General features: G+C 45.9%; 2 protein-coding genes across 3 annotated transcripts; one reads left to right on the top strand and one right to left on the bottom strand.

Moving 5' to 3' along the window:
* CIAPIN1 (cytokine induced apoptosis inhibitor 1) lies at positions 1-13,646 on the bottom strand. 2 transcript variants are annotated; one of them, XM_082370034.1, is made up of 9 exons: positions 13,513-13,646; positions 8,384-8,565; positions 7,410-7,562; positions 5,940-6,019; positions 4,344-4,506; positions 2,830-2,903; positions 1,830-1,945; positions 1,256-1,337; positions 1-730 (listed from the first exon to the last, which is right to left on the bottom strand). In XM_082370034.1, exons 2-9 carry the CDS (start codon positions 8,538-8,540, stop codon positions 620-622), a joined length of 936 nt encoding a protein of 311 aa, XP_082226160.1. In that variant the 5' UTR covers positions 8,541-8,565; positions 13,513-13,646; the 3' UTR covers positions 1-619. The 2 variants fall into 2 exon arrangements, with proteins under 2 accessions (XP_082226160.1, XP_082226161.1); XM_082370035.1 differs by having other exon boundaries at positions 5,940-6,016.
* Positions 13,589-26,818, top strand: COQ9 (coenzyme Q9). The gene is made up of 9 exons (XM_082370033.1): positions 13,589-13,747; positions 16,029-16,197; positions 17,372-17,507; positions 22,363-22,505; positions 22,766-22,850; positions 23,915-24,019; positions 25,296-25,451; positions 25,752-25,805; positions 26,114-26,818. Exons 1-9 carry the CDS (start codon positions 13,678-13,680, stop codon positions 26,147-26,149), a joined length of 954 nt encoding a protein of 317 aa, XP_082226159.1. The 5' UTR covers positions 13,589-13,677; the 3' UTR covers positions 26,150-26,818.
* The last annotated feature ends 42 nt before the right edge of the window (positions 26,819-26,860 follow it).

The raw sequence follows: 26,860 nt of genomic DNA, 5'->3' as shown, positions 1-26,860 counted from the left end.
TACATTAGTACGTAAGTTTAATACCTGGAGATTAACAGAAATGACAATAGGATACAGATGCAACACAGTAAAACAGGGATGGGGGGGTAGGACTGGAGGGGGCAGAGGGACACTGGATATGATCACAGCAACCAAGGAGTGACTCCCTTGGTGCTCTGAGGGCATGAGACACTTGCCTCTTGTCACCAAGAAAATTGCATGGTGAATAAACCACCAACTCTGGAAGATAAGCCGTGGCACTACTGCGGAGCTTAGAATGGGGCGGGGCCCTCTCTGTCACACTGTTAATACCCAAGGATGGCGGGCTCGGAGAGTGTTACGAAATGTCAGCATTCTGACCTGGGGAGAGGGGCCTATTTGGGATGCGCCCCACTTACCTAACACTGGGTGAAGGAGGTCCCGACTCAGGGTAACAGGGCCCCGGATACCCTGGTGTTGATCTGTAGCAGCACTGCACACCACTGCGCCCAGCCAGCTCCACTCTGTCCACTGAGCACCCTCTCCGCAGTGGCCCTAAGCCAGAGTGAGCCAATCGAGAGGAGATGGGAGGAACCACGCGGTGGGATGTGAGGGGCAGGAGCTGGCGGAGGAGCGGGTGTGTCCCAGGCCGGGCCCTCCCCTAGGCATCATTGAGGTTGCTGTCGCTCAGGAGCACCTTCTCCCCAGGTCTGAAGGCCGGCATCCCAAGGTAGGGGCAGCTGGCACAGCGGAAAGCATCGCCCAGGTAACACTGTTGAAAGAAGAGACCGTCATACAGGGAAGCCAAGTGTCAGCTCTCCCAGAGATACAGGCCAGAAGAAAGGGATCCCAAATTTCATAGTATGGCCACAGCGGCCTGAAGAGAACGACTGGGTACATTTGTAGGTCCAATTGGGATCCAAATACTAAGAGTCTTTAAGATCTCTGATTTCATGAAAGACAAAAGTCTAGAGAAGTTCCTTAGGTGGACATACTTCTATATTCTCAGCAGTTCAAATCATAGCCACACTCAGCAAATGGCTGAGTAGCTAATCAGGCCCAATGTGAAGCAGAAAGAAAGGGGCCAAAAATAAGAAATGACAAGCACCTCCCCTACGGGCATGAGTGTGCTACCCACTCTTAGGAGATAACCCCTCTTCCCCATCACTACCTAGAGACGTGTTCTCACATGTTCACCTATTATTAAAACACCTGGGCAGTGAATTCTGTAGAGCTGGAGCTGATCTGTGTTTAGTTTAGGCCTTTGTGAATACTGAGTAATCAACCAGATACTCACGTTTCCACAAGCCGACTTGGGCTGGGAGCTTATCTGGTCCCTCGACTTCTCTCTTTCCAGTTCTTCTGCGAGGCCACAGGTGCTGGGGGAAAGTTAGCAGCTGATGAGTGGGATCTGCCACCACCCAGAAACTCCAAATCCTTGACAGACCTTTTCCCTGGGAGCCTTCACAGATATGGAGTATTGACCTTTCCTGGCCTAGTCAGGTTTGGGCTCCACAATTATTGTTTGGAGATTCACACATAGACAGTAAACTATCTAAAAAGCCAGGAAAGATTAGCACAAATTTGGGAGAATGGTAACCTCTTGTAAGGAGAGGGAGGGAGATGCAGCTGAGGGAGCACGCAGAGGCGACTTCTAAGGAACAAGTCATGTTCCAGATTCTTAACCTGGGTGATCAGTACATGGGTGTTCATTTTATTATTCTTTAAAATGTACTTATTTAGCATACTCTTCTACCGTCTGATACATTTTACGATAAAACATGTTTTAGTAATTGTAAAGTACAGCGATTCCTTGATAATCAGAAGCTGCTGGAAGCAGCCTGGCAGCCTCTTCTCACCCCAAGGCTTACCAGTTCTTGCAGGCCTTCCTCTTTTTCCCTTCCCCACAGGAAGCAGCCCGCAAGGAAGCTGGGTCTGGCTTCTTCATATCTTCTGGATCCAGCAGTTCATCTGAGTCAATGAGATCCTGGAGAATGTTTGAAGCCATTAATGACACAGTCATGGTCTCTGCTAATGAACAGGTGAAGTGGTCACAGGCCACAGTAGCAGTTCGCCCATCTACGTAGAAGGCACCCATCGTCCTACCTGGGCTTGATCATCATGCCCAAGCTGACCACATAGTGAGTACACTACGTGCACAGAAGCTGTGTTAGTCTGTGAGGGGGCTGGGAACTCATTTACGATGTGTAGAGAATATGTGTGAGGAGGGCAGGGCGGGAGGGAGCAGGAAGAACAAAGAGAGAAGTGTTATATTTATGTGAATATATAAAGGGTTGTCATGGGAGAAAAGGGAATGAAATATTTTCTATATAATTCCAGAGGAAAAGGCAGATAATGATATATACACTTGTGTAATTCTTCGATAAACGTGTAGACAGTTAATCTGTAAGCTCTGTGAGGGCACAAACCATCGCCTAGTTTGCTTACCACTCTAACTTCAATAGTTGTAGGAATGAAGAACTTTATTACAGAAAGCACTGATCTGAGATGGAAGAGCATTACTTTTAAGACAGTGAGCATTTGGTGACGTACCCAGACGAAGGAGCCAAAAAATATTTTAGCTGACAAACTCTTTTCAGGTTTATGCATGCCCACAAGAGTCTTTAATATATCACATGAAGTGAGAACAAGAAAATCTGCCGGGGGAAAGATGCTGAAAAAGAAATTTAAAATGCCACTAATGTGGAGTTTCCTTCTGAGTCAAAAAATGCCAGTGGCAGGCACAGCCACAAGGCTGGACTTTAAATGCTTTCACACCTACAAACCCAGAGAGGCCACTCCAGACAACAACATTCCCACCCAAAGTGGGGCTTAAAAGAAAGCAATCAGGTGGCCACAGTGCTGACTCACCACGCTCTCATCCTCCATATCATTGGCCGAGAGGGTCCAGAGCTTGGCAGCTGCAGGGTCCACAGCAGGCTTCCCTGAATTCAACCAATAAAAGAAAACAAGCTCCAGAAAAGCAGCTGGAAACAAACTCCAAGCACATGTAAGTGCTTTCTACTGAGGCTGTGTAGGGAACACACTGGACCGGCGGTCAAAAGACTTGGGTTCAAGGCCCAGCTCTACCACTTATAAAGGCATGAGCGGGACCCATCACTTTATGGTAATAAAAGCCATCATTTGTTAAGCACTTGCTTTGTGCCAGATACTACATTAAACATTTTACATACATGATCTAATTTAGTCCTGCTCACCATCTTATGAGGAAAGTTCTTGTCATCCTAATTTTATAAATGAGGAAAGAGGTTTAGATACTTAGGCCAGTTACACACAGCCACAAATACACAAGTACAGACAGAGTCTACCTAACGCTTTTAACTTCCGCTCCATATTGCTTTCTCCTCCTTCTCTTAGTTCCCATCCCTAGAACATGGGGCTAATAGGATTTCCCATACCCACTGCAGGAGATTTGAATATTAAACAAGAAACTGTGCCAAAAAGCATTATAAATAGCAAAGCTCCGGTCTCATGTATACCTGTTACAGACAAGAAAATGAGCTCAAGAGCTGATGGCGGCGGTGTAACAACAAATCAGTAGCAAATCACACCTCCTGATTCTCTGTCTGGACCTGAAAGAGCTGAGGGTTCAGTGTGGGCCAGTCCACGAATGGGCCTTGGGGGGTAAGTGCACCCCCCAGAGATCACTGTCACAACTGGATGCTCAGATCCCCCACAGGGCAGGTCATCTAAGCTGCTCCTACCCATTCTGGAACTGTGACTCCAAAGGTTAGGATGCTAAAGGATTTCTTGAAGATTTAGGCTGGACAGTCAAAACAGAGCAGTGTGAATGTACCTGTAAATTTTTGCATACCTCACAGCTAGGATAATTTTTCTCAACTCAGGCATTAAAAAATAGTGATAGGAAGGGTGAGAGTGGTGACAAAGGGTGGAGTGCAATCTTCTGAGAAGAGATATTTTTATGTGTCTTAAGATCCTCCAAGAAAAGCTGACTTCAGTGGCACAGAGAAAAGGACACATGAGAAGAGGAAAAGCACACTCTTATCTGCCATGACCGCCACTGTGAGGTCTTCTGAGGGTAAATGTCATAATTCTGGGGTCTGGAAAGACTTCATTAACTAATGAAGCTATGGGAGTCTGACCTCTAGAATCTGGAGGCCTCAGTGTCCTCTGGTGCAGAAGAATGAGCTGAACTAGGTAATATCTATGCATCATTTCAGTTTTGGATCTGAATATGCCCAGGACAACAGTACATTAAGCATTCTTCCATTTGGAAATGAGGGCAATTAAGGAAGGGAATGATCCTCTAAAGATATCACCACCTCATTCAGATCTCTGGCTCAGTTTTTAATAGGGCCTTCCAGGCCCACTCAGACAGAACAGTGTCCCTAGGCCAGTCTCACCGGAAGACTTCTTGGTAGTAGAAAGCTTAAGTTGGCTAGAAGAACCCACTTCAAAATCGGGCTTTTTTCCTGTGATCTGCACAGAGAGCAGGCTGTCACTGTGGTAACCCAGGTGTTCTCGGACAGACTGAATCTCCTCGGGGCTCAAGAACTTGCGCTGCAGCTGAAATTCAAGATATCAGAGGATTAGGCCACACTTCTTCTACAGTATGATGGTGAACTATGTCCCCCTCACAGGTGTCAAATGCTCACATCTGTAGTAAGCACACAACAGCAGGAGATCACAGACATTGCCTCGTGCCTCATGTTCAGTTTCTCACTGATCAGGACCCTAGAGTGTAACTTCTGTCTACATGTTTATGTTGAGCCTGCCCCTTGGAGAGTTTTATCAAATATCTGTCTATTAGGTACAAGGCACTGTGCGAGGCATTGTGGAGGCTGTAACGATTATGATTATCAAGATGAATCGGACATGTTGAAGAGGCTGTTGAATGGAATCGAAGCCTGTGGTGGGGGAGCATGCCCGCAGTAAAGATGTCAGAAATGAAATACGCAGTAGAGAAAGAGAACCACAGGGGGAGGGAAATGCTTTCTATGTTCCTTGGGAAGAAGCTGGGGGCGTCACCTCTATGTCCGACAACTATGGAACTGCTACATAAACCACAGTCCATCTAGAGCACTGAATGCCGTTCCATCATTAGTAAGAAAGTGGGTCCATACACTGAGGTGGATAATGTCGAGGCCAGCTAAAGGTGGGGAAAAGTGCTAGTGACTGAACACTGTATACATACGACCTTATTTACATTAAAAAATGTGTATACACACAAACACACTTGTAAATACATAAAAAGAAGTCCGAACAGCCACACCAAAAAATGTATTGGTGGCTCCCTCTGGGGAGGAAAGCGTAAGCAAGGCCTGAGATGTCACTTTATATTCTTCAGTCTTAACTGAATTTTTATGAACATCCCATATTTTGGAATAAAAAATGGAAGAACTTTAACTAAAAAGAAAAATAAGAAAGGGCAGGCGTGAAGAAACTGAGGCCCTAGGTCATGTACAGATCAATGGTATAAACAGCTATCATGGTATAACACCTCTCACACAAGAAAATTTCAGCACTGGAGAAGAATGTAGAACCATAAATACCTCTATTTAATGTTAATATTTCTAATGAATTGTCAGAAAAGGATTTCCCCCTCCAACCTATTCTAGCCTCCCACCAAAAAGCTGAGGAAAATACAGGCAACTGCCCTTCACTTAGGCCTAAGATTCGTGTCCACTAAGAGATGTGTCGCTCTCTTGCTGCCTCAGTGGTCACCACTAGTACTGAGACCAAAGTATGTCCCAACCCACATGGTCCCAAGCTGAGTCTCTTCAGAGGAGATTGATTTCACAGGTTTCGTCCTTCGAGGCATCTGGTTTCTCACATGCAAAGCCCTTCTCAACTTGTTTCCTAGTTGAGTGACACTGATCACCTCACCTTCAGGGTTGTTATTTCTCCCAGATTCTCTCTGTATCGTCTGACAAAAGAGATACTGGGTTTAGTCACCCAAGGCTTAAATTCCCAGCAAAGAAGGTCGTCTACAAACATACCTCTTTTACTTCCACAAGACCAGAAAGAGTCAGGGCTGAACACAGCTTAGATGCCGTCTTCACTTTGCTATTGTTAACTGCTAAGAGGAAAACCCCAGTTAATAGCTTTATAGGTCAAAGCAGGGAAAATAATAAAGGCTCTCTCCTATTCAGGTCAGCAGGCATTAAAACAATAATAACCGATTCTGTTCAGTGTATATATATTTTAGTGATAGTATTTCAATTGGACAAATCCTTTTGGTTGTTCAAAGTGCTCTTACTGATGCTCTTGTCATATAATAAATTCCATTATTATTGTTTCATATCACTCTCTGTTTCTTTGAAATACCTAACCTTCCGGGGGCTGTTGGATAATGACCAAGAGGCTGAGAAACTGTAAAGTATACAAGTATCTCCGTATAGTTCCGACAGACACTGTGTTTAGTCACCCAAGGTGTACATCCCAGCAAAGAAGGCTATAGCTGCTATTAACATCACAAACTTATATTTCCACATAAATGCCTTTATACATTTCAACATACTTTTATTTCTATTATTTGATGAAATAAGTCATCACATTTTGACAGAAAGTCTAGTTAAAAATGCTAAAAATCTAGAATGATTCTGACAGCTTTACCACTGAGCAAAAAAGAGGTTTTTATTTCTTGGATTCTATCTTTACTTTCACATGGATCAACACTTAGCTCATCACTCTCAGACTTCTAGTCACTATTTTTTAACTTTTTAGTTTGAAATAACTATAGATGCACAGGAAGTTTCAAAAAAAATGTTCAGGGAGGTCTCAAGGACCCTTCACCTCTTCTCTCCATGATAATATCTTACACAACTATCATATAATATGAAGACCAGGAAATTGACACTGATAGTCCACAGAGCTTATCCAGATTTCACCAGTTTTACAAACACTTGTTTGTGTGTGTGTGTAGTCTTCATCACCACAAGGAACCCTCATACCACCCCCTTTACAGCCTCACGTACCCCCTCCCTCCCATTCCTAACCCCGACGATGGCCAACCCGTTCTCTGTCACTATAACTTTGTTATTTCAAGAATGTTATATGAACAGAATCATACAGCATCTAAGCTTTTGAGATTGGATTTCTTTCACTCAGCATGATTCCTCTGAGATTCATCCAAGTTGTTGCATGTGGCAATAGTTTGTTCCTTTTTTACTGCTGCATAGTTTTCCATGGTGTGGATGCACCAGTTTAAGCATTCACCTGTTGAAGGATCCAGCCATTTTCAGATGAGCAGTTTCCTTCTATTTTACTACCTAATGGGTCAAAGATCACAATTTATTCAGATGTGTTGGTTCAGAGTTTTACAATAATTCATCCCTTATCCCTAAGGATAAGGTTCAGTATAGGACTGTTGATCACCAAATTATACCTCCTTCTCAGAGAGATGCAGTAAACATACCTAAAGGTTCAACCCTGTTAAACTCTAGTCTTTCAAGTGAAAATTTCCTTACCTACAGCTGTCTCTACTGGCTCTTTCAGAAAAAGACATCCACTAGGCCGAAGGATCCGGGCCATCTCAGCCAAAATCTCAGCACTGTGCAGAGTGGTGCTTCCAGGAATTATACCCGACAAAATAATGTCAAAGCTAGATTCTTTGTGGGCAGCTGAAAAGAAGGAAGACTCTAATCAGCAATCACCTGGGCCCCAGAATCTCCCAATCCCTCCCAAGTCCCCACAAAGGATACATGCGTGGCCTAGTAGAATAAACAGCTACCTGTTCAGCAAATGCTATTATACCACCGTTACTAGCAAGAGGGGCAAGGACACTGCTGCCCTGCTCTCCCTCAGTCTTACTAACTTCATCTCCTTTTGTATGCTCAGGGGAAAAAGTAAAAAAGGAAGGTGGACAAAAACCAAGCTTTTTTAAAAAATGTGGAACAGCTAATAAGAAATAAGAACTTACTTATACAAATCATCAACTATACTCCTAAGTCCACTGTATCTCAACTGAAAAAACTACTATCATGTGCCACCCCCCCAAAAAAAACCCAGCTATTGGGCTTCCCTGGTGGTGCAGCGGTTAAGAATCCGCTTGCCAATGCAGGGGACATGGGTTCGAGCCCTGGTCCAGGAAGATCCCACATGCTGCGGAGCAACTAAGCCCGTGCGCCACAACTACTGAGCCTGTGCTCTAGAGCCCGCAAGCCACAACTACTGAAGCCCGTGTGCCTAGAGCCTGTGCTCCGCAATAAGAGAAGCCACCACAATGAGAAGCACGTGCACCGCAATGAAGAGTAGCCCCCGCTCGCAGCAACTAGAGAAAGCCCGCGCGCAGCAACGAAGACCCAGCACAGCCAAAAATAAATAAATAAATTTAATTTAAAAATAAAAAACAACAAAAAACCCAGCTATCAAGGAACGACAAGAAATGCAGCACTGCCATCAAAACTGCCCTCCCTGTAAGACAACCTGGGTAGGTACTTACACTGCAACAGCTGGTTGATGTTTTCCACAGACACTCGGCCCTCATCGCCAGTTAAGGCTCGAAGCTTATCCACCAGATCTTTTAGAGCCTCCATCGGAGATGACTTATCCCAGACCACTGCCACAAACTGGCCAGCTGAGATCCCAAAATCTGCCATTCCTGCAGTGCTGTGGACCTAAAAGCTATGGGCCAAAGGAGAGTCAAGAGTGAGCAGAGACAAAACGCAATTCAATCCATGGGGTACCACCAAATGTGATTAGAATTGCAACCTAATTCCGACCTCCCACCAGGGAATGCTGACCACATTAGAAAACCTCACTGTAGATACCAGAGTGTGAATAAATAAACCCATTATCCCAAGGTTTCATAACCCCAACATTCCCAAATATGGCAGGTGGCTTCCTTGGTGAGAATCCTGACTGGGCAGTCAAGTAAGGAGGTTGAAGGCACAAATATTATTTTCTCTTTGGTATGAGACAACTCAGCTTGAACAGAATGTAAAACACACCGGACATTAATTAGGCAGAAGTATGACTCAGCAAGGGAAGCAAATAAATTGGCTGATATAACCCAACCACAAGCTTAGTGTTTTTTTAAAAAGATACAACATATGTAAATTTAGCAAACTGAATAATGATATTTTCCCATTCATCAAGATATGAAAATTCAATTCTACTGACTCTGCATTGATCAATAGTATCTACTATCTCTATCTCTAACAATTAATATTAGCCAGACTCTTCAAAGCATTTTACCTACATTATCTCAATTGAACCTCAGTACAGCCTTAAACTAGATATTACTCCCATTTTACAGTCAGGAAACAGGCTGTTGACTTTGCCCAGGTCACACAACTAGTAAGTGTTGTGTGGAAAAAGTAAAAGCTGGGATCTGAATCCAAGTCTATATGACTGTAAAACCCATGCTTTTAACCTATGGAAATTTCCTCCTGCTGGGGTCAACTTTCTCTTTGACTTGATACTCAGATGAGTATAGAATGTCCTCATGATGCAATCAGGTCAGGAGATAGCAGTCTACTCAGTTCCCCATTTCTTTCTTAAACATTAATGACTCCAAGTCCCCGGCTTCAGACAGCTCTACCAAATGACGTGAGACCAAAGCTGTGGGAGAGGGATCACACATAGATGGGTCTTAAGCCGAATACTTCTGTATTCTGCAGAGGTGGCTAACCCAGTGACAATTACGCCACCACAGACACTCCAGGACCAAGTTTAAGTCAGGCCTACACACTCTTCCTTCTTTAAAAATGTTCCCTTCAGGGACTTCCCTGGTGGTCCAGCAGTTAAGACTCCGTACTCCCAATGCAGGGGGCCTGGTCCGATCCCTGGTCAGGGAACTAGATCCCGCATGCCACAACTAAAGTCTCCGTATGCCACAACTAAAGATCCCGCATGCTGCAACGAAGATCCCACGTGCTGCAACTAAAGACCCAGTGCAGCCAGACAAATAAATAAATCTTAAAGAAAAAAAAAAAAAGACATGTGAAGCAATCTGAGTGCAGAATCTTTAAAAAAAAAAAAAAATGTTCCCTTCAAATGACTTGCTCCTCAGCCTACAAAACATGCCTAGGTCAGCCAGTCATCCTTAAATACTGTAGTACTTTGATTTTGTTGCTCATTTCCTAAGGCTTTTATTTTCTAGAGCAAAATCAAAACTCTTCAGTCTTCTGGATTCAGGTGCTCCGTAATCTGGCTCCACCTGTATCTCCCACCCCCCCCAAAGTGAATCCTTCCTTGTTGTATGAAAAATCTTGGTATTTTCACTCTATCATGCTTTTTATCTGGTTCCTTCCTTGTGGAATGCCCTCTTTAATATCCTAACCTGACTGCATGCCGTGGTAAAAGGATGCCAAGTGTTACCAGATAAACAGGATTCCTTAGTCATTGAATTGTGGTTTTTAAATCCCTAAAAAGCACACAATCAAGAACTGAAACTTTAAGCTTTCAACTGTAACATGATGTTGAGGAAGAACCCTTACAAATCTTTCAAGTGAACAACTTGGGATCAATCTCACATTTAAGAACCAGCTGGGGAAGATAGGAATATGGATTGCTGGGTATGAAGTTATAAGAAATAAATGATCTTCTAGAATGATGCTGGAACAGGCTCTCCCTTGGGACAACAGAAAGAGGTGAGAAGTTCCCTTCCCACTACTACAACCTTGCACTGTACTCACAGAAAAATCCTCCTGGAAGAACCGAGGGGCCAAAGGCTACTCATTAACTAGAGAAACACAAAAAGCCAGACGTCGAGACCTTTTCAGCAACCTTAATGGAGGCAGGGTTTTATTTTTTTATTTTTATTTTTTTGAATTTTATTTTTTTATACAGCACGTTCTTATTAGTTATCCATTTTATACATATTAGTGTATATATGTCAATCCCAATCTCCCGATTTATCAGGCAGAGTTTTAGAGAGCACAGGTTTCGAATACAGATGAACTGGGGTTCTACCTATCACTAGATCTTCAATTTATTAGCTACATGACAATGGATCAGTGATTAGCCTCTTTTCTCATTAACAAAGTAAGAAGAATAATCTTATATTTTGCAAGGCTGCTGCAAGAAGTAAATGAGAAGATAAAAATATGCAATGTACTCAGCAGGACCTGGCACACAGAGCTCAATAAAATAATGTTCTAAGAGAACTCTGAGCCTCCACTTCTCCGTGGCCAGTTTATCTGCCTTTGCTTCAAACAGTCCTATAAAATCTTGTTCCTCCTCCTCAGCCATACCTGCTGGGAGGACACCCCGGGGAAAAATGTGAAGCTGCTTTTTTATTGTTAAAATTACACAATATAAGAGCTGCACTTTATGACATCTTATACAGTACTCCAGTGGGATTGTGTCTGTAAATCAGAAGAATGGAAAGTGCTTTGTTTTCCATATCCCCCCAAACTAATCTTCTATGGCAACAGGGAGCTCATAAAATACATTTATTAAACATTAACTCTCAAAAAGACACAGCCACCACTTTCAGTCAGCATATTCCAAATAAAATGGGACACAATGTTCTTTTAAATATCTAAAAGCCAAAGTGTGATACTATTCATCATCAGAGTTTTATGTTGTTGTCAATGTCTTTTCTAAAAAAACAAGGAAAAAATGTCTGGCACCTAAGTCAACATACTTAGAAGTGTGACTCAGAGCCCAGTTTCATAAATAAAAAGAGGTGGAAAAGAAGTCATTGTCACGTCACTGGACTTGTTAAGCATCTCTCCAACTCTGACTGCTGCACACACATGCCCACAGCCCTTCTAAAATGTTGTGGGCAGGCAGTGAAAGCAGATGTCTGAGAACAACTTCTGGAGATGCACTTGTTTATTTTTAAGGCACCTAGTAAACATCAAATCCTGAGCATTTGGCTCCTTTTAAGGATGAAGAGGGCCAAAAGAAAAAAAATAAGATTGAAGTTTGGGTATCAGTTCAAACCAAGGATCAAATCCTTTTAAGTCAAATGCATAGAAAATTCTAAGAATACTGACAGCTACCAGAAAGAAAAATTTAATTAAAATGAACTGACCAAAGCGTGTGCACTTGCACACACACACACACACACACACACACACACACACACACAGAAAAAAAGGTGACAATCTGCAAAGAAACAGTAAACTCAAAGGAAAAGAAATAGAAGACTTTGTCTCCAGGCAATTAGGTGTGTGTCAAACTTAAGGGTTTCAGGAAGTATATCCAAGTGCTAGATTTTCCACAGGAAAGATTCATTCGAAGATGAGTGGACAGGGCTTCCCAGGTGGTGCAGTGGTTGAGAATCCGCCTGCCAATGCAGGGGACACGGGTTCGAACCCTGGTCTGGGAAGATCCCACAAGCCGCAGAGCAACTGGGCCCGTGAGCCACAACTACTGAGCCTGCGCGTCTGGAGCCTGTGCTCCGCAACAAGAGAGGCCGCGATAGTGAGAGGCCCGCACACCGCGATGAAGAGTGGCCCCCACTTGCCGCAACTAGAGAAAGCCCTCGCACAGAAACGAAGACCCAACACAGCCAAAAATAAATAAATTAATTAATTAATTAAAAAAAAAAAAAGATGAGTGGACAGAACTCAGAAAACAAAACCTCATGGAGAGATCAGTAGTGCTTTACCGAAATCCAGAAATATGGATCTGAAATTTTAACATTTGGGGAGTAGTTTTGGCTTAGGGGGAGGCTTCCCCACACTCACGCAGGGGAGAGGAACAGGTTCTGAAAAGGTTGATAAGGAGTGTGCAAAAATACAAAGACAAGGGTCTAACTGCACAAAACTTACAGGATGGCATGCTTAGCTCCAGCTGTTGGTTATCCCTCACCCCAAACCATTTACTTCTTCCGACTATTATGAAGCCTTCCCTGGTGATAGGTTTCCCAGTGAGGCGCTCCGCATTTACATATCTGCTCAGTGACTAGTCCATGACCTCCCTGAGTCACGCAGAGCTTGGCACTCAGTGTCAGCATAAAGGCCACCAGCCTTTCCCAAACTTGCAGATCATCCAAATCACCCGGGGGCATTTGTTAAAATAAGATTCCAGGACTACATCCAGATGTACTGAATCAACTCTCCAGGAGAAAGACCTCGGTATCCGATTTATTAACAAACGTCCTGATGGTTTTTCCAATCTGGCAAGTTTGGGAATACTCAATTATATCAACTCAACACTTTGGAGGTTCAGGGAAGTCAAAGGTTCAAAATTACAACCTGGGGGGTCCAGGTACCCCCAAAGACGGAAACTTCGGCTTCCCTGATGTTTGCGAAGAGGAACTGAGACTCAAGGTCACAACAGCTGGCTACTAGCAGAAGCGGGTCTCCCCGGGCCCCAGCTCAGCGCTGTCCCCAGGGGCCTCAGGCCGGGTCCGGCAGCGCGGGAGATAAGGCAGCCCGGGAAGAGCAGAAGCCACCACGCCAGGAGCCCGGGACGAGGAAGGACGGGCCCGACCCCTCACACCGGCTTCCCCCGAGCGAAAGCCCGCTGTGGTCCTCAGGGAGGTGGCCATAGCCACGTTTCCGCCGAAGGACGGGGCTGGGGATGGGAAATGAGAGGACGTGGGGCAGAGGGTGGGCCGGAACGGGGGCGTTGGGGAAGGTCGGGCTCTCGGACCACCTAGTGATCGCTCACCTGCCGCCCGGGGCTCGCTCCCGGCTTCTCAGCATCGGCCGGCTCCGCACCTCGCGCCTCTCGCGAGAGGACGAAGCTCCCGCTGCGCGGGGAGGGCGGAAGTGGCCATGCAGCTGACTCGGTGCTACACGGCGCGTCGCCGTAGGCAGCTTGCCCGCTTCCAAGATGGCAGCGACGGTGTCTGGCGCGCTCGGCCGGGCGGGGTGGAGGCTCCTGCAGCTGCGGTGCCTCCCCGGTGAGAGGGCGGCCGATCCCGGGAGCGGGGAGGGAAGGGGAGGGGGCGCGAAGCCGACCTGGGCTGGGTGAGGGGCGGAAGAAGCCTCGTGGCGGCTCGAGAGCAAGGTGAGGTGAAGGGCATAGCGGCTCGCGCCGGCGCCTCGGGCTTGAAGTGGCCGCCTGGCTGGCTTCTGACCCCATTCTCGACCTGTGAGGAGCGAGAGCATCAGGGAAGAGCCTGTCACTCCCATTTCATGGAGTTGACGCAGCCCGAGAGAGGGCTGTGGGTGCCCAAGGTCGCACAGCTCGGTCGGTTGCAGACTGGCACACTTGTACCCAGTCTCTTAACTCCATTGTCAAGTCCCTGGGCCCTGATCCCGGGAAACAGACACAGAGAGCGCCTAGTCTACTTATTCCCCAAGTCAGTCATTTCCCCACCTCTTCAGTAATTCTTCAGTATCCTCGTACCACCTTTGCCACCATATAGTCAGTATTTTTGTTTATACGTCTGATTTCGTAAAAATATAGACGTTTACTTAAAAGAGGAAACTTTATAGCACTACCATAAATGGAAAACCAATGTCACCTTCCACAAATAGAACGTATGAATTAACATATTAACATAAATATATAACTAATGAAATAATATTCTCCTGTATTTCACCTAAAATCTTCTCGTGGACTGCAGTGGTTCTGCAATACTGCTTTGGGACCTCCCAGGTCCTTTTAGAAGTTTTATGAATATTTGGTCCGTTTTTTTCTGTACATATGCTAAAATAATTGATATTTTCACACATACGTGCTGTTTCTTTTAAAAATCATTTTTTTCCTGAGTTGGTCCATAGATGTTTTAAAAAATAAGTGCTGTTTTGTTGTTTTTATACAAAGCTCTAAACTAAATATGTTCAGTAAAAGTAAGGCCTATGACCCAGAAAATCTACTTCGAGGTATTTACTCAACAGAAATGAAAGGAAAATGTCCACGAAAAGGTTTGAACAAGTATATTCATAGCACCTTTGTAATAGCCAACAGCCCAGGTGTTCAATAAAATAGTGTTTCTTAGTGGAATGCTACTCAGCAGTAAAAAGTAACAACCTCCTGATTTTCACAGAAATATGAATCAATCTAAAAAATATTCTAAGCAAAAGAAGTCTTATGCATACACAGGACACACAGTATGATTCTATTTAGATGAAATTCTAGGACAGGCAAGACTAGAATGAAAAATTCAGAATAGTGTGGGTGGGGAATAACTGGGAAGGAATAAGAGGGAACTTTCTGGGGTGATGTTAATCTCTAGATAGGGGTTCAAGTTATGCAGGTGTATACATTTGTCAAAACTCAGAATTGGCCCATTTAAGATTTGTGCATTTCATTGAATGTAAATATCACCTCAATAAAAGAACAGTAAATATTCAATAAATATTGAACTCTAGTTAATGACGTGCATGTTGAAATGTTTCAAGATAAAGAATGCTGAAGTCTGCAACAAATGCATCAAAAAAATAAGACGGATTGGGGAATTCCCTGACGGTCCAGTGGTTAGGACTCGGTGCTTTCACTGTCGAGGCCCAGGTTCAATCCATGGTTGGGGAACTAAGATCCCACAAGCTGTGTGACGTGGCCAAAAAAAATAAATAAGATGGCTTGATGTATGAAGAGTGTGATGGATATACAGGTGTTCATGCCACAATTCTTTCCACTTGCTTGTATGTTTGATTTTTTTTTTATAGTAAAATGCTGGGAAAGAAAAAAGTAATATGAGCCTTTGCTTAGGAAATACAATACTGTACTTTTCAAAAGCCCTTTCCTAAAGTAAATGGGTGTTGCAATATTGCAGATGAGAAAACAGAGACACCACATAACCACTAGGGAGTCAATACTGAGACCTTCTAATTTCTAGTCCAGTGCTCTTGCCATGAGATATAAATATATAATGTTTTCAAGTCACTTTCATTTTTTTGTTTGGGCCTCACAACACTCCCGTTGAGTAAGTAGAGATTATTTCTCTTAATTTGCGTATTTTAAAGTCATGCTCATTGGGGTGAAATGGTTTACCCATTAACACACAGCTAACAAATGATGGAAACATGCCTAGAAGACAGGTCTTCCGTTTCCTGGTTCATGCTTTGCCACATCATGTCGAAAGGTTCCCAGTTTACCCAAGAATTTTGTCTGGGATCCAACACTTGGTTCTGGTTTTCCTCTGCTTTTCTTCCTCCCCATCCCTCATACCACTCTGGGTCTTAAAGGGTCTTCTCTGGTGAATGTCCCTGGCTGACCAGCTCAGTTTGTTTCAGTGTCCCGCTGCCGACCAGCCCTGGTGCCACGTGCCTTCCATGCTTCAGCTACACAACTGAGGTCTTCAGATCAGCAGAAGCAGCAACCTCCCCCCTCTTTTTCTCAGCAACATTCTGAGACACAGGGCACCGAAGAACCCAATCAGGAGTCTTCTCGTTCACCCCCCAGGTAGGCAGTAGAACCCCAGTCCACCCATTTCTGACCACTTTGCATGCTTGGATGAATCTGTCCTTCTCCTTCCTCTAGGCTCTCTGTTCCCGTCACACCTTTCATCATTTTCAACCTTATCTTTGAAAGGAACCTGTTGTTTGTTTGTTTTATGAAAACAGTGCCTGTACATTCTAAACCATTCTAAATCATACAAAGAAGTTGACAAAAGTAAAAAAATTATCAGAAATCACAAACCCAGAAATAACTCTGCTAACATTTTTGTGAATATCCTTTTCTCTAACGTATTTCATATATAACCCTGTATATATTATAAATGATTAATTACACTGTACACTATACATGCTGTTCTAGAACCTGTTTCTTCACTCAACAGTACGTTTATGATGTCATTTCACAATCTATATTATTTTAATGGTTGCATAGTATTCCAGCAAATGGCAGTACCAAAATTTATTTGACCTATCTTTTATTGATGGATATTTAGATTTCCTTCACTGGTATGAAAAATAATGTGATAAAGTAGATGGTTCTCTCAGCAGTGGGAGCACTGAGTCAAAGGCTATGCACATTTTACATTTCGTTACACACGTGAGGCCAAATTACCCTCCAGAAAGGAAATAATAATTTACATCTCCATTAGATGTTTCGTCTTTACTTAATCCTGCCACTGAGAGAAGTTCCTCTAGCTCTGAAATTAGAGTGTTCCCAGTCATTTTTCTGGTCTCCCAATGAAAGTAGTTTTCATTTCAATTCAACAAATATTGTTTGAGGATCTACTTTGTGCCAGGCCCTGTGAATAATGTAACCGTTTTCCCTGTCCTCAATGGAGTTACAGTTTGGTACAAATCCAGATAAAGAAACAATGCGGTAAGGCTATACACTGGGAAATCCAGGGTGCTGGAACAGCATGTACCTTCCTATCACCTGACCTCCTCGCTCATGGTTCCTTTCTCTCAGTGACTCTATGGGAGGTGATGGATGATATGATTTTTGCTCTGTAGGCATTCAAACACTGATACTGACACATAAGTAAATGTCCTCTCAGCATGTGCTGAGAGGAGGCACAGAACCTGCGGTTTCTGGCCCGGCACATGTTGCATGCCAGGCAGCAGGCGGTGAGGTGAGGTGTGCCGGGCTCTGTGCCCATGCCTCTCTTGCATTTGGGCCTCAGGTACACAGACCAGGGCGGTGAGGAGGAGGAGGACTACGAGAGCGAGGAGCAGCTGCAGCACCGCATCCTGACGGCAGCGCTGGAGTTTGTGCCCGCCCATGGGTGGACAGCAGAGGCAATTGCAGAAGGAGCCAAGGTGGGTATGGGTGCGGGCGGGGCAGCCTGACCAAGATCAGCCAGGAGGGAATCACAGCAGCCAGAGCAGAGGGCTTTCTTCCAGCCCAGCGCAGAGCCCCAGAGCTCCTCACTGCTATAAGATTTTCGGGTTTTGTTTTGTTTGTTTTTCCCCAATAGGGTAGAAATGGCTTTATTTTTTAATTATTTTTTAATATAAAAAGAATATACCATGGAGTTAGTTCTTGGGAGTTAGGTTCTAAAGGCAGCGCATTAGGCAAGAATTGCCTATGATCAAAACTGCCATATTTCATTGACTCTAAGATGCCGTTGGTTGTAAGAAGCACCCTTATTTTATGCATCACTAAAAAAGAAAAAGGCTGTCTGTTAAACTATGATGCATCATCAATTTATGATTCACACTGATTGTTTAAAATAAAAAAAAAATGGAGATCCTAGAATTGACAAAATGTGGTGTTTGAAAACTCCCAAGAAGGCACCACCTTGGAGACCAGCACACCTCATTTTTCTATGTAAGTCTAATAATCAGTGTTTCCTCCTGCAGTGGAGCAGCCTGCTCCTTTAGATTAAGCCATAGGCTCATGTTGAGGCCTCGTTGTGCAGAATCATCAAGCGTAGCCACATACCATCCTATGAAAGGTCTGTGAGGATGGAGACTGATGGAATTGCAGATTCACATCTCCCACCCCAAGCACGTGAGATATCTGCTCCTGAAATGGGACAGTGGGCAACTTTGCTGCTTTATTTAAATTTAACTGTTATTTCTCTTGTCTTCTCTCACTCTCCCAAGAGCACATATGGTAACAGAAGTCACGTAAGTGAAATGTGTATACTATATGATTCCACTGTGTGCTCACTGTGAAAGCTTTGAACAATACAAACAGGTATAAAAAAGAACTTAAAAATTCTCTGTGATAACAAAGATCAACATTTTGATCTTTCAAATTAGAAAAAAGAAAACCTTTCATTTATTAATCGTTCACTCTTTAAATATTTATTGAACAGAGAGTGTGCTAGGTCCTAGGGGCATCATAGTAGTCAGGATGGGCAAAGTTCTGCCCTTGTTGAGCTTCCAGTCTGGTGACATTAATCAAATATATACAAATACATATTTATAAAATGTGGTAAGGGCTATCAGGAAAAGGTGCTATTGTGACATACAGTGGAGGGACTGAATCTAACTCGGGGTGGGGTGAGAACGTGGTGAGGAAAGGCTTTGGAACTGAGAGCTGAGGAATGAGAAGGCTTTACCTGATTTGGTGGGGTGGGGGATGGACAAGTCCAGACAGAGACACAGCATGTGCAGAGTGGAAAGAAGCCTGCACATTAGAGGAACCGAAGAAAACCATCATGCCGAGAGTCAGGAAGAGATCCGAGCTGAGTGAGGCTGGGGAAGGGTCAGTTGAGGCCACATCGGCAAGGTCCAAAGGTCATGTTGAAGAGTTAGGCTTTCTTTTATTCTAAGAATAATTGGAGATATAGAATTCAATTTGACATTTCAAAACCATCACTGGCTGCTGGATGAAAATGTACTGGAGTCAGAGAGTCACTGGGAGCTGCTGCTCGTCATCCAGGAGAGATGAGGGCTTTCTGACCTAGAGCAGTGGCAGTGAATGTGGAGACAAGTGGGTAGATTTGGTGAGAGAATGACGTAGGAGGGAGTGACAAAATGCCACCAGAGCTGCATGCCGGTTTGCATGCGTGGGTACGTGGTGGTGCTGTTTTCTTAGATTAAGGCCACTGAAGAGCCAGGTTTGAGGAAGGCCCATGGGTACAGTCTTGAGCTTTGTTGAATATGAGGGGTCTTTGGGTCGGCCAATGGGGGACCTCAGCATACAGGCCTGAAACTGGAGGAGCTGCCCGGACTGGAGTATATGTTGGGGCATAATCCACATATGTATGTGGTCATTAAACCATGGGAGTGAGTGAGATTGCCTAGGGTGGCATGAATGTGCCTAGAGTGTCATGTGAAAAGACAGAGGAGTCTAGGTCCTCAGGGACCACTGACATTTAAGGGTGGGGTGGAGCAGGGTGGGGTGGCAAAGAAGACTGAGGCAGAGGAGCCTGCGCTGGAGGCCAAGCAGGAGAATGTGGATGAGGCAACTAGGCGTCGGTGACTGCAGCGGCAGCCGTTTGAAAGGAGTGCAGGTCCGAAATAACAGGCGGGTCGAGGAGTGAGTAGAGGTAAGGAAGTGCAGAGGCGTTTGGCTGTGAGGGGGAGAAGAGAGCTAGTATACTAAGCAGGGGAAGTGGGATGGAAGTTTGAGCATGTTTGAATACTGGCAGGAGGGCACAGAAACACCGGTGACGGTGAAGATACAAGAGAAAGTGGCAAAATAAAAAACGTGAGGTTCCTTGAAGGCAAGGATTATGAAATCCGGGAAACAGGTGGAAAGACTAGCCTTCGATGCATTAGGGGCAAAGTTGGAGAAGACAGCTGCAGGCTTAGTTTCTAGAAGAACCTTTAAGGAGTTCCCAGGGGATGGCTTCTGTTTTCTCTGTGACGTAGCTGTGGTTGTCTCCTGATCCTGAAGTTAGGAAACAGTGGGAGGAGACAGAGGTTCGGAGGCAGCAGAGAAGGTTTGAGAGAATCATTACAGAAAGGTGTGCAACCAGGAGAGGACAGAAATGTAACAGGATTGTTTGGGAAAATCTGATTCTACTGAATATTCTATGGTTAACTTTTTCACTCTTTTTCATATGCTTTTTTCACTCTGCATATCTCCATTCATATGGCTGCATAATACCTATTGCATTTACTTGAGCTCAATTGATAAACATTTGGGTTGTTTCCAATTTTTTTAATATTATAAACCTATTTGTACGACAGATTTAAGTACATTTCTGGTTGGTTTCTTTAGGACAGATTCTGAGAAGTGGAGTTGGTCTTTCAGGGAGTGCATCAATCAGAAGAAATCACACCAGTTACTCGAATAGAGAGAATTTAACACAAAGAATTGTTAACTAGATGCGAAATTGGTAACCAGCTAACTGAAAGGATAAAAAGAACACTAAGGTATCGTAGAGGTAGCACCTGCAGGGAGGCGCTCTCATCCCCAGGGCTAAGGAAACAAAGGGAAGAATCGGAATGATTACAACTAGGAGCTTGAAGGAGAGTCCCTGTGAAGGTGAAACTCCGACCTCTTGGGAGGAGGCGCTCCTCAGCGGGTGCTGGTGTCGCTGACCTTGGAGGAAGGGTCCCCTGGGGCTGGCACTTGACCTCTGGGGTTGGGGAAATGGCGGAGCGGTTGGGAGGGCAGGGAGAGGATGGTGGCTCGATGAAACTGGGTCTGCACCTGTTGAGAATACTGCAGACTGGGTTCAGCTGCTGCCACTGGACAGAACTGCTGCCGTGGTGAAGGAGGGCGCTGCTCACGCAGACCAGTAGCGGACAGGAAGTAAACTGCGAGGAGCCAGTCCCTTCCTCCTCCTCCAGCCTTGCAGTCTCCCTCTAGAGACCCTATCGGCGGAGCTAACCTGGGGCCAGAAGTGTGGCTTGCAGAGCCCCAGCCCCTGCGTCACAAAGCTGAGGTTGGAAGGGCAGGTTTGGAGCTAAGAGACAAGAGCTCAGGGAGTGTGTATATTTTCGAGGTTCCTGTTACATGCATGTTAGAGACAGTATAGCCTGGTGCTTAAGAGCTTTAAGCCTCGGTTTCTGTAATATGTGGATGATGGTAATACCCACCTGCTGGCGTTGCTGTGGGGCTGCAGCAAGATCGTGTATATAATGCGCTCAGCCAGGCACCAGGCACACAGGGAGCACGCAGTCACCCTTAGTACTGGTGCTCCTGCGGCTCTGATGTTGAGGTGAATATTGCCAAACTGCCCTCCAAAAAGGCTGTGTACTTCCACCAAAAGAGAGGCACTTTCCCAATGGTGGGAATTTAGAGTTAATGGTTTTTTTGGTTCCTTTTCTGCCCTCTGTCCCTGCTGCCATCGGGGTTCTCCCTCCAGTAGCTGCTCAATGAGTCCTGTATGTGAGGAATAGTAAAGGATCTCTGTGGCTTTGTTAACTCTTTGACAACTCATTAGGAAAAGTTTGTGAGGGACTTTCCTGGCAGTCCAGTGGTTAAGATTCCGCGTTTCCAATGCAGGGGACGCGGGTTGGATCCCTGGTTGGGGAACTAAGATCCCACATGCTGTGGTGTGGCAAAAAAAAATAAAAAAGTTTGTGAGGCTTTTTTTTTTAAACAACTGAGAGACCTACTTTCCAAGAGACTTAGGTTAAGTGAGTTGGTGAGGAAGAGAGTTATGAGCGCTCTTCCCAAGCCCCTTTTTATAATAGTTACAACTCTAGGTTACAAGTGTCAGAACTCGAACTCAACTGGCTCAAGCAAGAAAGGGAGTGTTTGGCTCATTTAATAACAGAAAAGTCTGGAAGTAGCTCTGGCTCGGTGTTCTTAGATTGTTGCTGCTGGGAACTGTCTCTACAGCATATCTGCTTTGCTTTCCTCTCTGTGAGCTTCATTCTCAGCAGGGGCTTCCCATGCAGGACTAAAAATGGCTCAGCAGCCCCAGAGGAAAGAGGGTACTTCTTTCCCATCGGTACTAGCAAAAGTGTGGAGGCGGCCTCGTAGGGCTGGATTTGGTCACGTGCACGTTCCTGAACTAGTTGCTGTGAACTCCCCTTATCTAGGTCTGGATCCCCTGCTTTGCATCACACCCAGGGGCTTGATGGAGTGTGGAGGGACTGGTGGTCAGCTTCTCCCAGATCACACGGACAAGAATGAAGAGTGGGGTGTCCCACTGAGAACCAAGCTGCTGTTACTAGAAGAAGAGGCACTAGTGATGAACAGGCGGCAGATGTCCGCTCCACCTGCCCGCCACTTTCCTGTTTTCCCTCTCCCCCTTTGTAGTCTCTGGGTCTCTCCAGTGCGGCTGCCAACATGTTTGGGAATGATGGCAGTGAACTGATACTGCATTTTGTGACCCAGTGCAACGCTCGGCTCACCCGTGTGCTGGAAGAGGAGCAGAAGCTGGTACAGCTGGGCCAGGCAGAGTAAGTCCCATGGCATCACTGCTCGGGGTGGCAGCTAAGGTTCAAGGAGCTTAGGCGCCACCAGCTGTCCCCAGGAGGCCAATCCAAGCGGAGCCAAGAGAGTAGCACTGAGCAGCCCTGCTGCTCTGATGGGACTGAAATGCATCTGCCTGTCTCATCAGGAGCTGGTGGGGCCCTCCCCACTAGGGCTGAGTAAACAGTGTAGCACCGAGCCCATGCCTTTGATCCAGAGACACACTGTTTTCTTTTCCCTCTTCCAGGAAGAGGAAAACAGACCAGTTCCTGAGGGACGCTGTGGAAACCAGACTGAGAATGCTGATCCCGTACATTGAGCACTGGCCTCGGGTACAGAGTCCATATCCAGGCCCCAGGGCATAAAGTATTCATGTTTATGATCCTCAGCACCTTCACTTGGAGGGTCTGGCACACTGTTCAGAAGTTAGCTCATTCATCTCCACAAAACTCGGGATTCTCAGTGCACTTGGTAGAGCTAGGTTTCAGATTTGCGAGAGCCGAAGAGAGGACCTCTGAGCCATCTGTGTCTCAGTTCCTGGAAACGTGGGTGGCGTGGGTCCTAGATCACGTCCTGGGTGGGGTCTTAGTGGCCCGAGTGTGCCACCAGGTCTTCAGTGAGGAGGAATCCATGAAGGGGATTAGAAAAGTCAGAAGATTTTACTGGCCATCATCTTTAACAGGCCTGTCACATTCTAGATCTCAGGGAACTGGGACTTCTTTTCAGTATGTCAGTGTGATGCTTAGAGAATTGGAGTATTCATTCCAAGGGCTTCCCACCCCCCTTTTCTAAAGGTCCTTTTCTCCTGTTTCAAAGTGTGTCACAGTGCAGGCCATTCTCTCAGTTAAGAAACTCAAAGCACATCAGCACTGAGAGGGCCCATGGATCACTTAGCATCCTCTGCCCAGCTGGGAGACGGTTGAGCATGTAATTTCAGCTGTGGGCCGGCTGTGAGGGAGTACAGTCCAGAGTCAAGTCCCGTCCCCTGCCCATGCTCACCACGCTTGATTTCCAGATCTCCAGCTTGACCCATTCCACCTCGCATTCCGCCCCCAGACTCCCCAACTATCCCTGCTGCTTTCTCCATGTTACAGAATGGGGTGCTCTCAGTACTCAAAGACACCAGTCTAGACCTGGCTGTCTGCATTCCCAAGTCCACGTGCTAGGGATTGAGAATCTGATTGGGTCAGCTGAGGGTCGGATCTGCCCCGGCTCCCATGAGCTGTAGTCGGGAGCATTAGACGCCAGGAGCTCACACGAGTGGGTGGAGATGGTGAGTCTCAGAATGCGGGCTGGGCAGGCCCCCTTGCGCACCTCCACGGAGAGGGGAGGCACCAGCCACCTAAGCGCTGCTGGTACCGGTGTGCAGTACCGCTCCTCTGTCATCTCTCCGCAGGCCCTCAGCATCCTCCTGCTCCCTCACAACATCCCGCCCAGCCTGAGCCTACTCACCAGCATGGTGGATGACGTGTGGCATTACGCTGGGGACCAGTCCACTGACGTGAGTGCTCTCTGCAGGCCCACAGGCTACTGGGAAGGCTTGGATTAAGCATTTCCTCAGGAAGTTTGTGAAGTTTCTTTGATAACAAATCCCTTCACGGGACTACAGTGTCATTCCCATCTTGGAGAGGAGAGGCTAAGGTATGAGGAGGGTCCCTCAACAAGCCACAGTGGGATGTAGGTCATCTTCATTCAGGGACCAGTGCTGTAGCCATGAACCATCGGTATTCCTTCCCCCCCTAGACTGGTGACAAGGCATCAGAGGGCCTTGTGATTGGATTGCCATTTTATAATCATTTCCCCCTCAGTCTTCTGTGATTTAGATTCTGTAGCAGACTTTCTCAGTGTGTGTCTTTTATGAGACTGATTTAAAAAAAAAAAAAAAGAATGCCATGGAGACACTCATTGCTTTAAAAAGAAACTCTCTCCCTGTAGCCCATGTTGGCCTGCTTTGCTAAGAGATCAATAAGTCTTTAAACAGGCACCAGGAAAGAATCTGACTTGTTAATGCTATCATATTTCTGGTAGGAAATTAAAAATATATATATATATACCTTCATAAAAGAAATTAATGTGTGATGGTACTTTGTGGAATCCAGGATGGGAGGCAAAAAGATGCTCCCACCACAGTTCTAACAAAGTGCTTTAATAAACTTCCATCGTGTGGGAATATACCACCAACAGAGATGATAGGAAAATGAAATTAGAAAGCTGAGAAATCAGAGGGATAAAACACAAAAAGCAGCCGAGCTAGTGCTCTAAAGAGTGGTTCGCCAGGACAGTCAGAAGTTGCTGAAGGACTTGAACTCTCAGCTCTTACCAGGTATTCCAGTCTGTCCGTGATGCTGTCTCAGCCCTCACCTCACTGATGAACTCACGAAGGTTTGGTCATGAGTGCCTGACCACAGAGCCTCCCTGGAACTTAGATGTCCTGAGACTTAGGCTTTTCACTGGCGTTTCCAAAGCCGAGTGGATGTAGCAAAATCACGTGGGGTGCTTATTAAACATCCAGATCCTGGCACTTATTTCAGACCTCCTGACTCTAAACTCTAAGAAGTTGGGCCCCATAGCTTGCATGTTTAATCTCCCAGGTGATTCTGATACCCAGCCTAGTTTGGGAACAGCAGTCTTGTCTAGAGGGCCATGTGTATCTGTGAGGAAAAGAGGAAATCAGGAGGAAGCCCAGGAGTGCCAGTGGCTTTGGGTAGGAACTACCCAGACTTCCCCCAACCTGCAGCAATAGTGGTGACCCACCTCCCTGATGGGTTTCTTTGCAGTTTAACTGGTACACCCGCCGAGCAGCGTTGGCTGGCATCTACAGCACGACAGAGCTGGTGATGATGCAGGACTCCTCCCCGGACTTTGAGGACACTTGGCACTTCCTGGAAAACCGAATTAACGACGCAATGAACATGGGCCACACTGCCAAGCAGGTAGCTGGGGGCTCGGCGTTTGGGAAGCCTCCTCACTAGGCACACTGTCTTCCTTGGGCCGCACTGGTCACCTGTCTGTTCTCTTGCTCCCCTTTGACTTCAGCTGACAGTCCCCAGGGCCTTCCCTGAAAGCCACACTTGGCCCGTTTGTGATTGTGTTGTCCATAGGCTCTTCCTCCAGTACACAGAGCCTTCTTGACTCTACCTGTCGGGGCTAATAGGCCTACTGATGTGTCCTACCTGTCTCACCTTCGAGCTAGTGGTGGGGGCCTGAGAGAACCTGACTCTGACTCCTTCTAGGTAAAGTCCACCGGAGAGGCACTGGTGCAAGGACTCATGGGCGCAGCGGTGACAGTGAGTACTGCCCAGCTCATCCCTGCCCAGCCATTCTCACGTGTGTCACTGACCCCAAGTAGTTTTGTAGCCTTAAACTGGAAAGCTAATAATAAGACTGACAGTGGTTCAGTCCCGATCTCTAGATCCCAAGCACCCCACTTCTATTTTTTACTGGCATCAGGAAACAGTGCTCACTCCCGGGACCCTGGTATGTCAGATCTCTGCATCATAGCCACACATGCTGCCTTGGAAATCTCAGTCTTTCCCATTGGAGTCCTAGGGTCAGGGCAAGGTCTCATCACTCTCTGTTTCCATCCCTTTGTCAGCTCAAGAATTTGACAGGTCTAAACCAGCGCCGGTGAGCAAGAAGGGGTGTAAGCTAGAGTGCCCAGAAGAAAACCCGAGGATATATTTAAAGGGCTTTGAAACGTATGAGGTGCCATCCGTGAAACAGGGTGTTAACGAGAGAACACCGAAGGACTCTACACACTACCACAACCACCTGGAAACCACAGGGCACTGGAGGATAGATACAGTTGTAGCCCAGGGTTGGGCCACTTTTTCAGTTCCTAACACCGGGCCAGACCTCCTGATGCCTTTCTGCATTGCAGCTGTGTGATTAAAAATGCAGCGCTCAATCAAGCATTCAAGCCCCAGAAACCCAGCACACCCCTGTCCTGGTCTCTCAGGCACCTTGATCATGTCTTAACGTGCCTAGAAATGCTCTCTGGGGCTCCCAGGTCAGAGTCAGGGTCTGAAGCCACCCCAGGTGGCAGCTCTTCCACAGCACAGCACAGGCCTGTGCACCCAGAGGGAACCATGCTGCCCTTTCCTTCTCTGGTGTCCTGAGATGCTGCACTGGAAACCCCCTTGCAAGCTGCCTCACCTGAGACAGGTGCGTGCTGGACGGTGGTGCCCAGCCAGGCCAGAGGTGTGATTCCAGGCCCTGTGTCGAGTTACACCAGCACGCGTTGCAGGATTATTAGTGAACCTAGAGTCTGTAAAAATTATAATAAATATGTTTGAAGCAATTTCCTGTCGTGTAGGTAGTTTCCATATAGACCATGGCAGGT

The sequence above is a fragment of the Balaenoptera borealis genome (genome assembly GCF_965194805.1).
Source record: "Balaenoptera borealis genome assembly, chromosome: 19".
In the NCBI taxonomy this organism is placed as follows: domain Eukaryota; kingdom Metazoa; phylum Chordata; class Mammalia; order Artiodactyla; family Balaenopteridae; genus Balaenoptera; species Balaenoptera borealis.
Note: the sequence above shows the minus strand (reverse complement) of the source record. Positions and strands in the feature narration are given on the sequence as shown.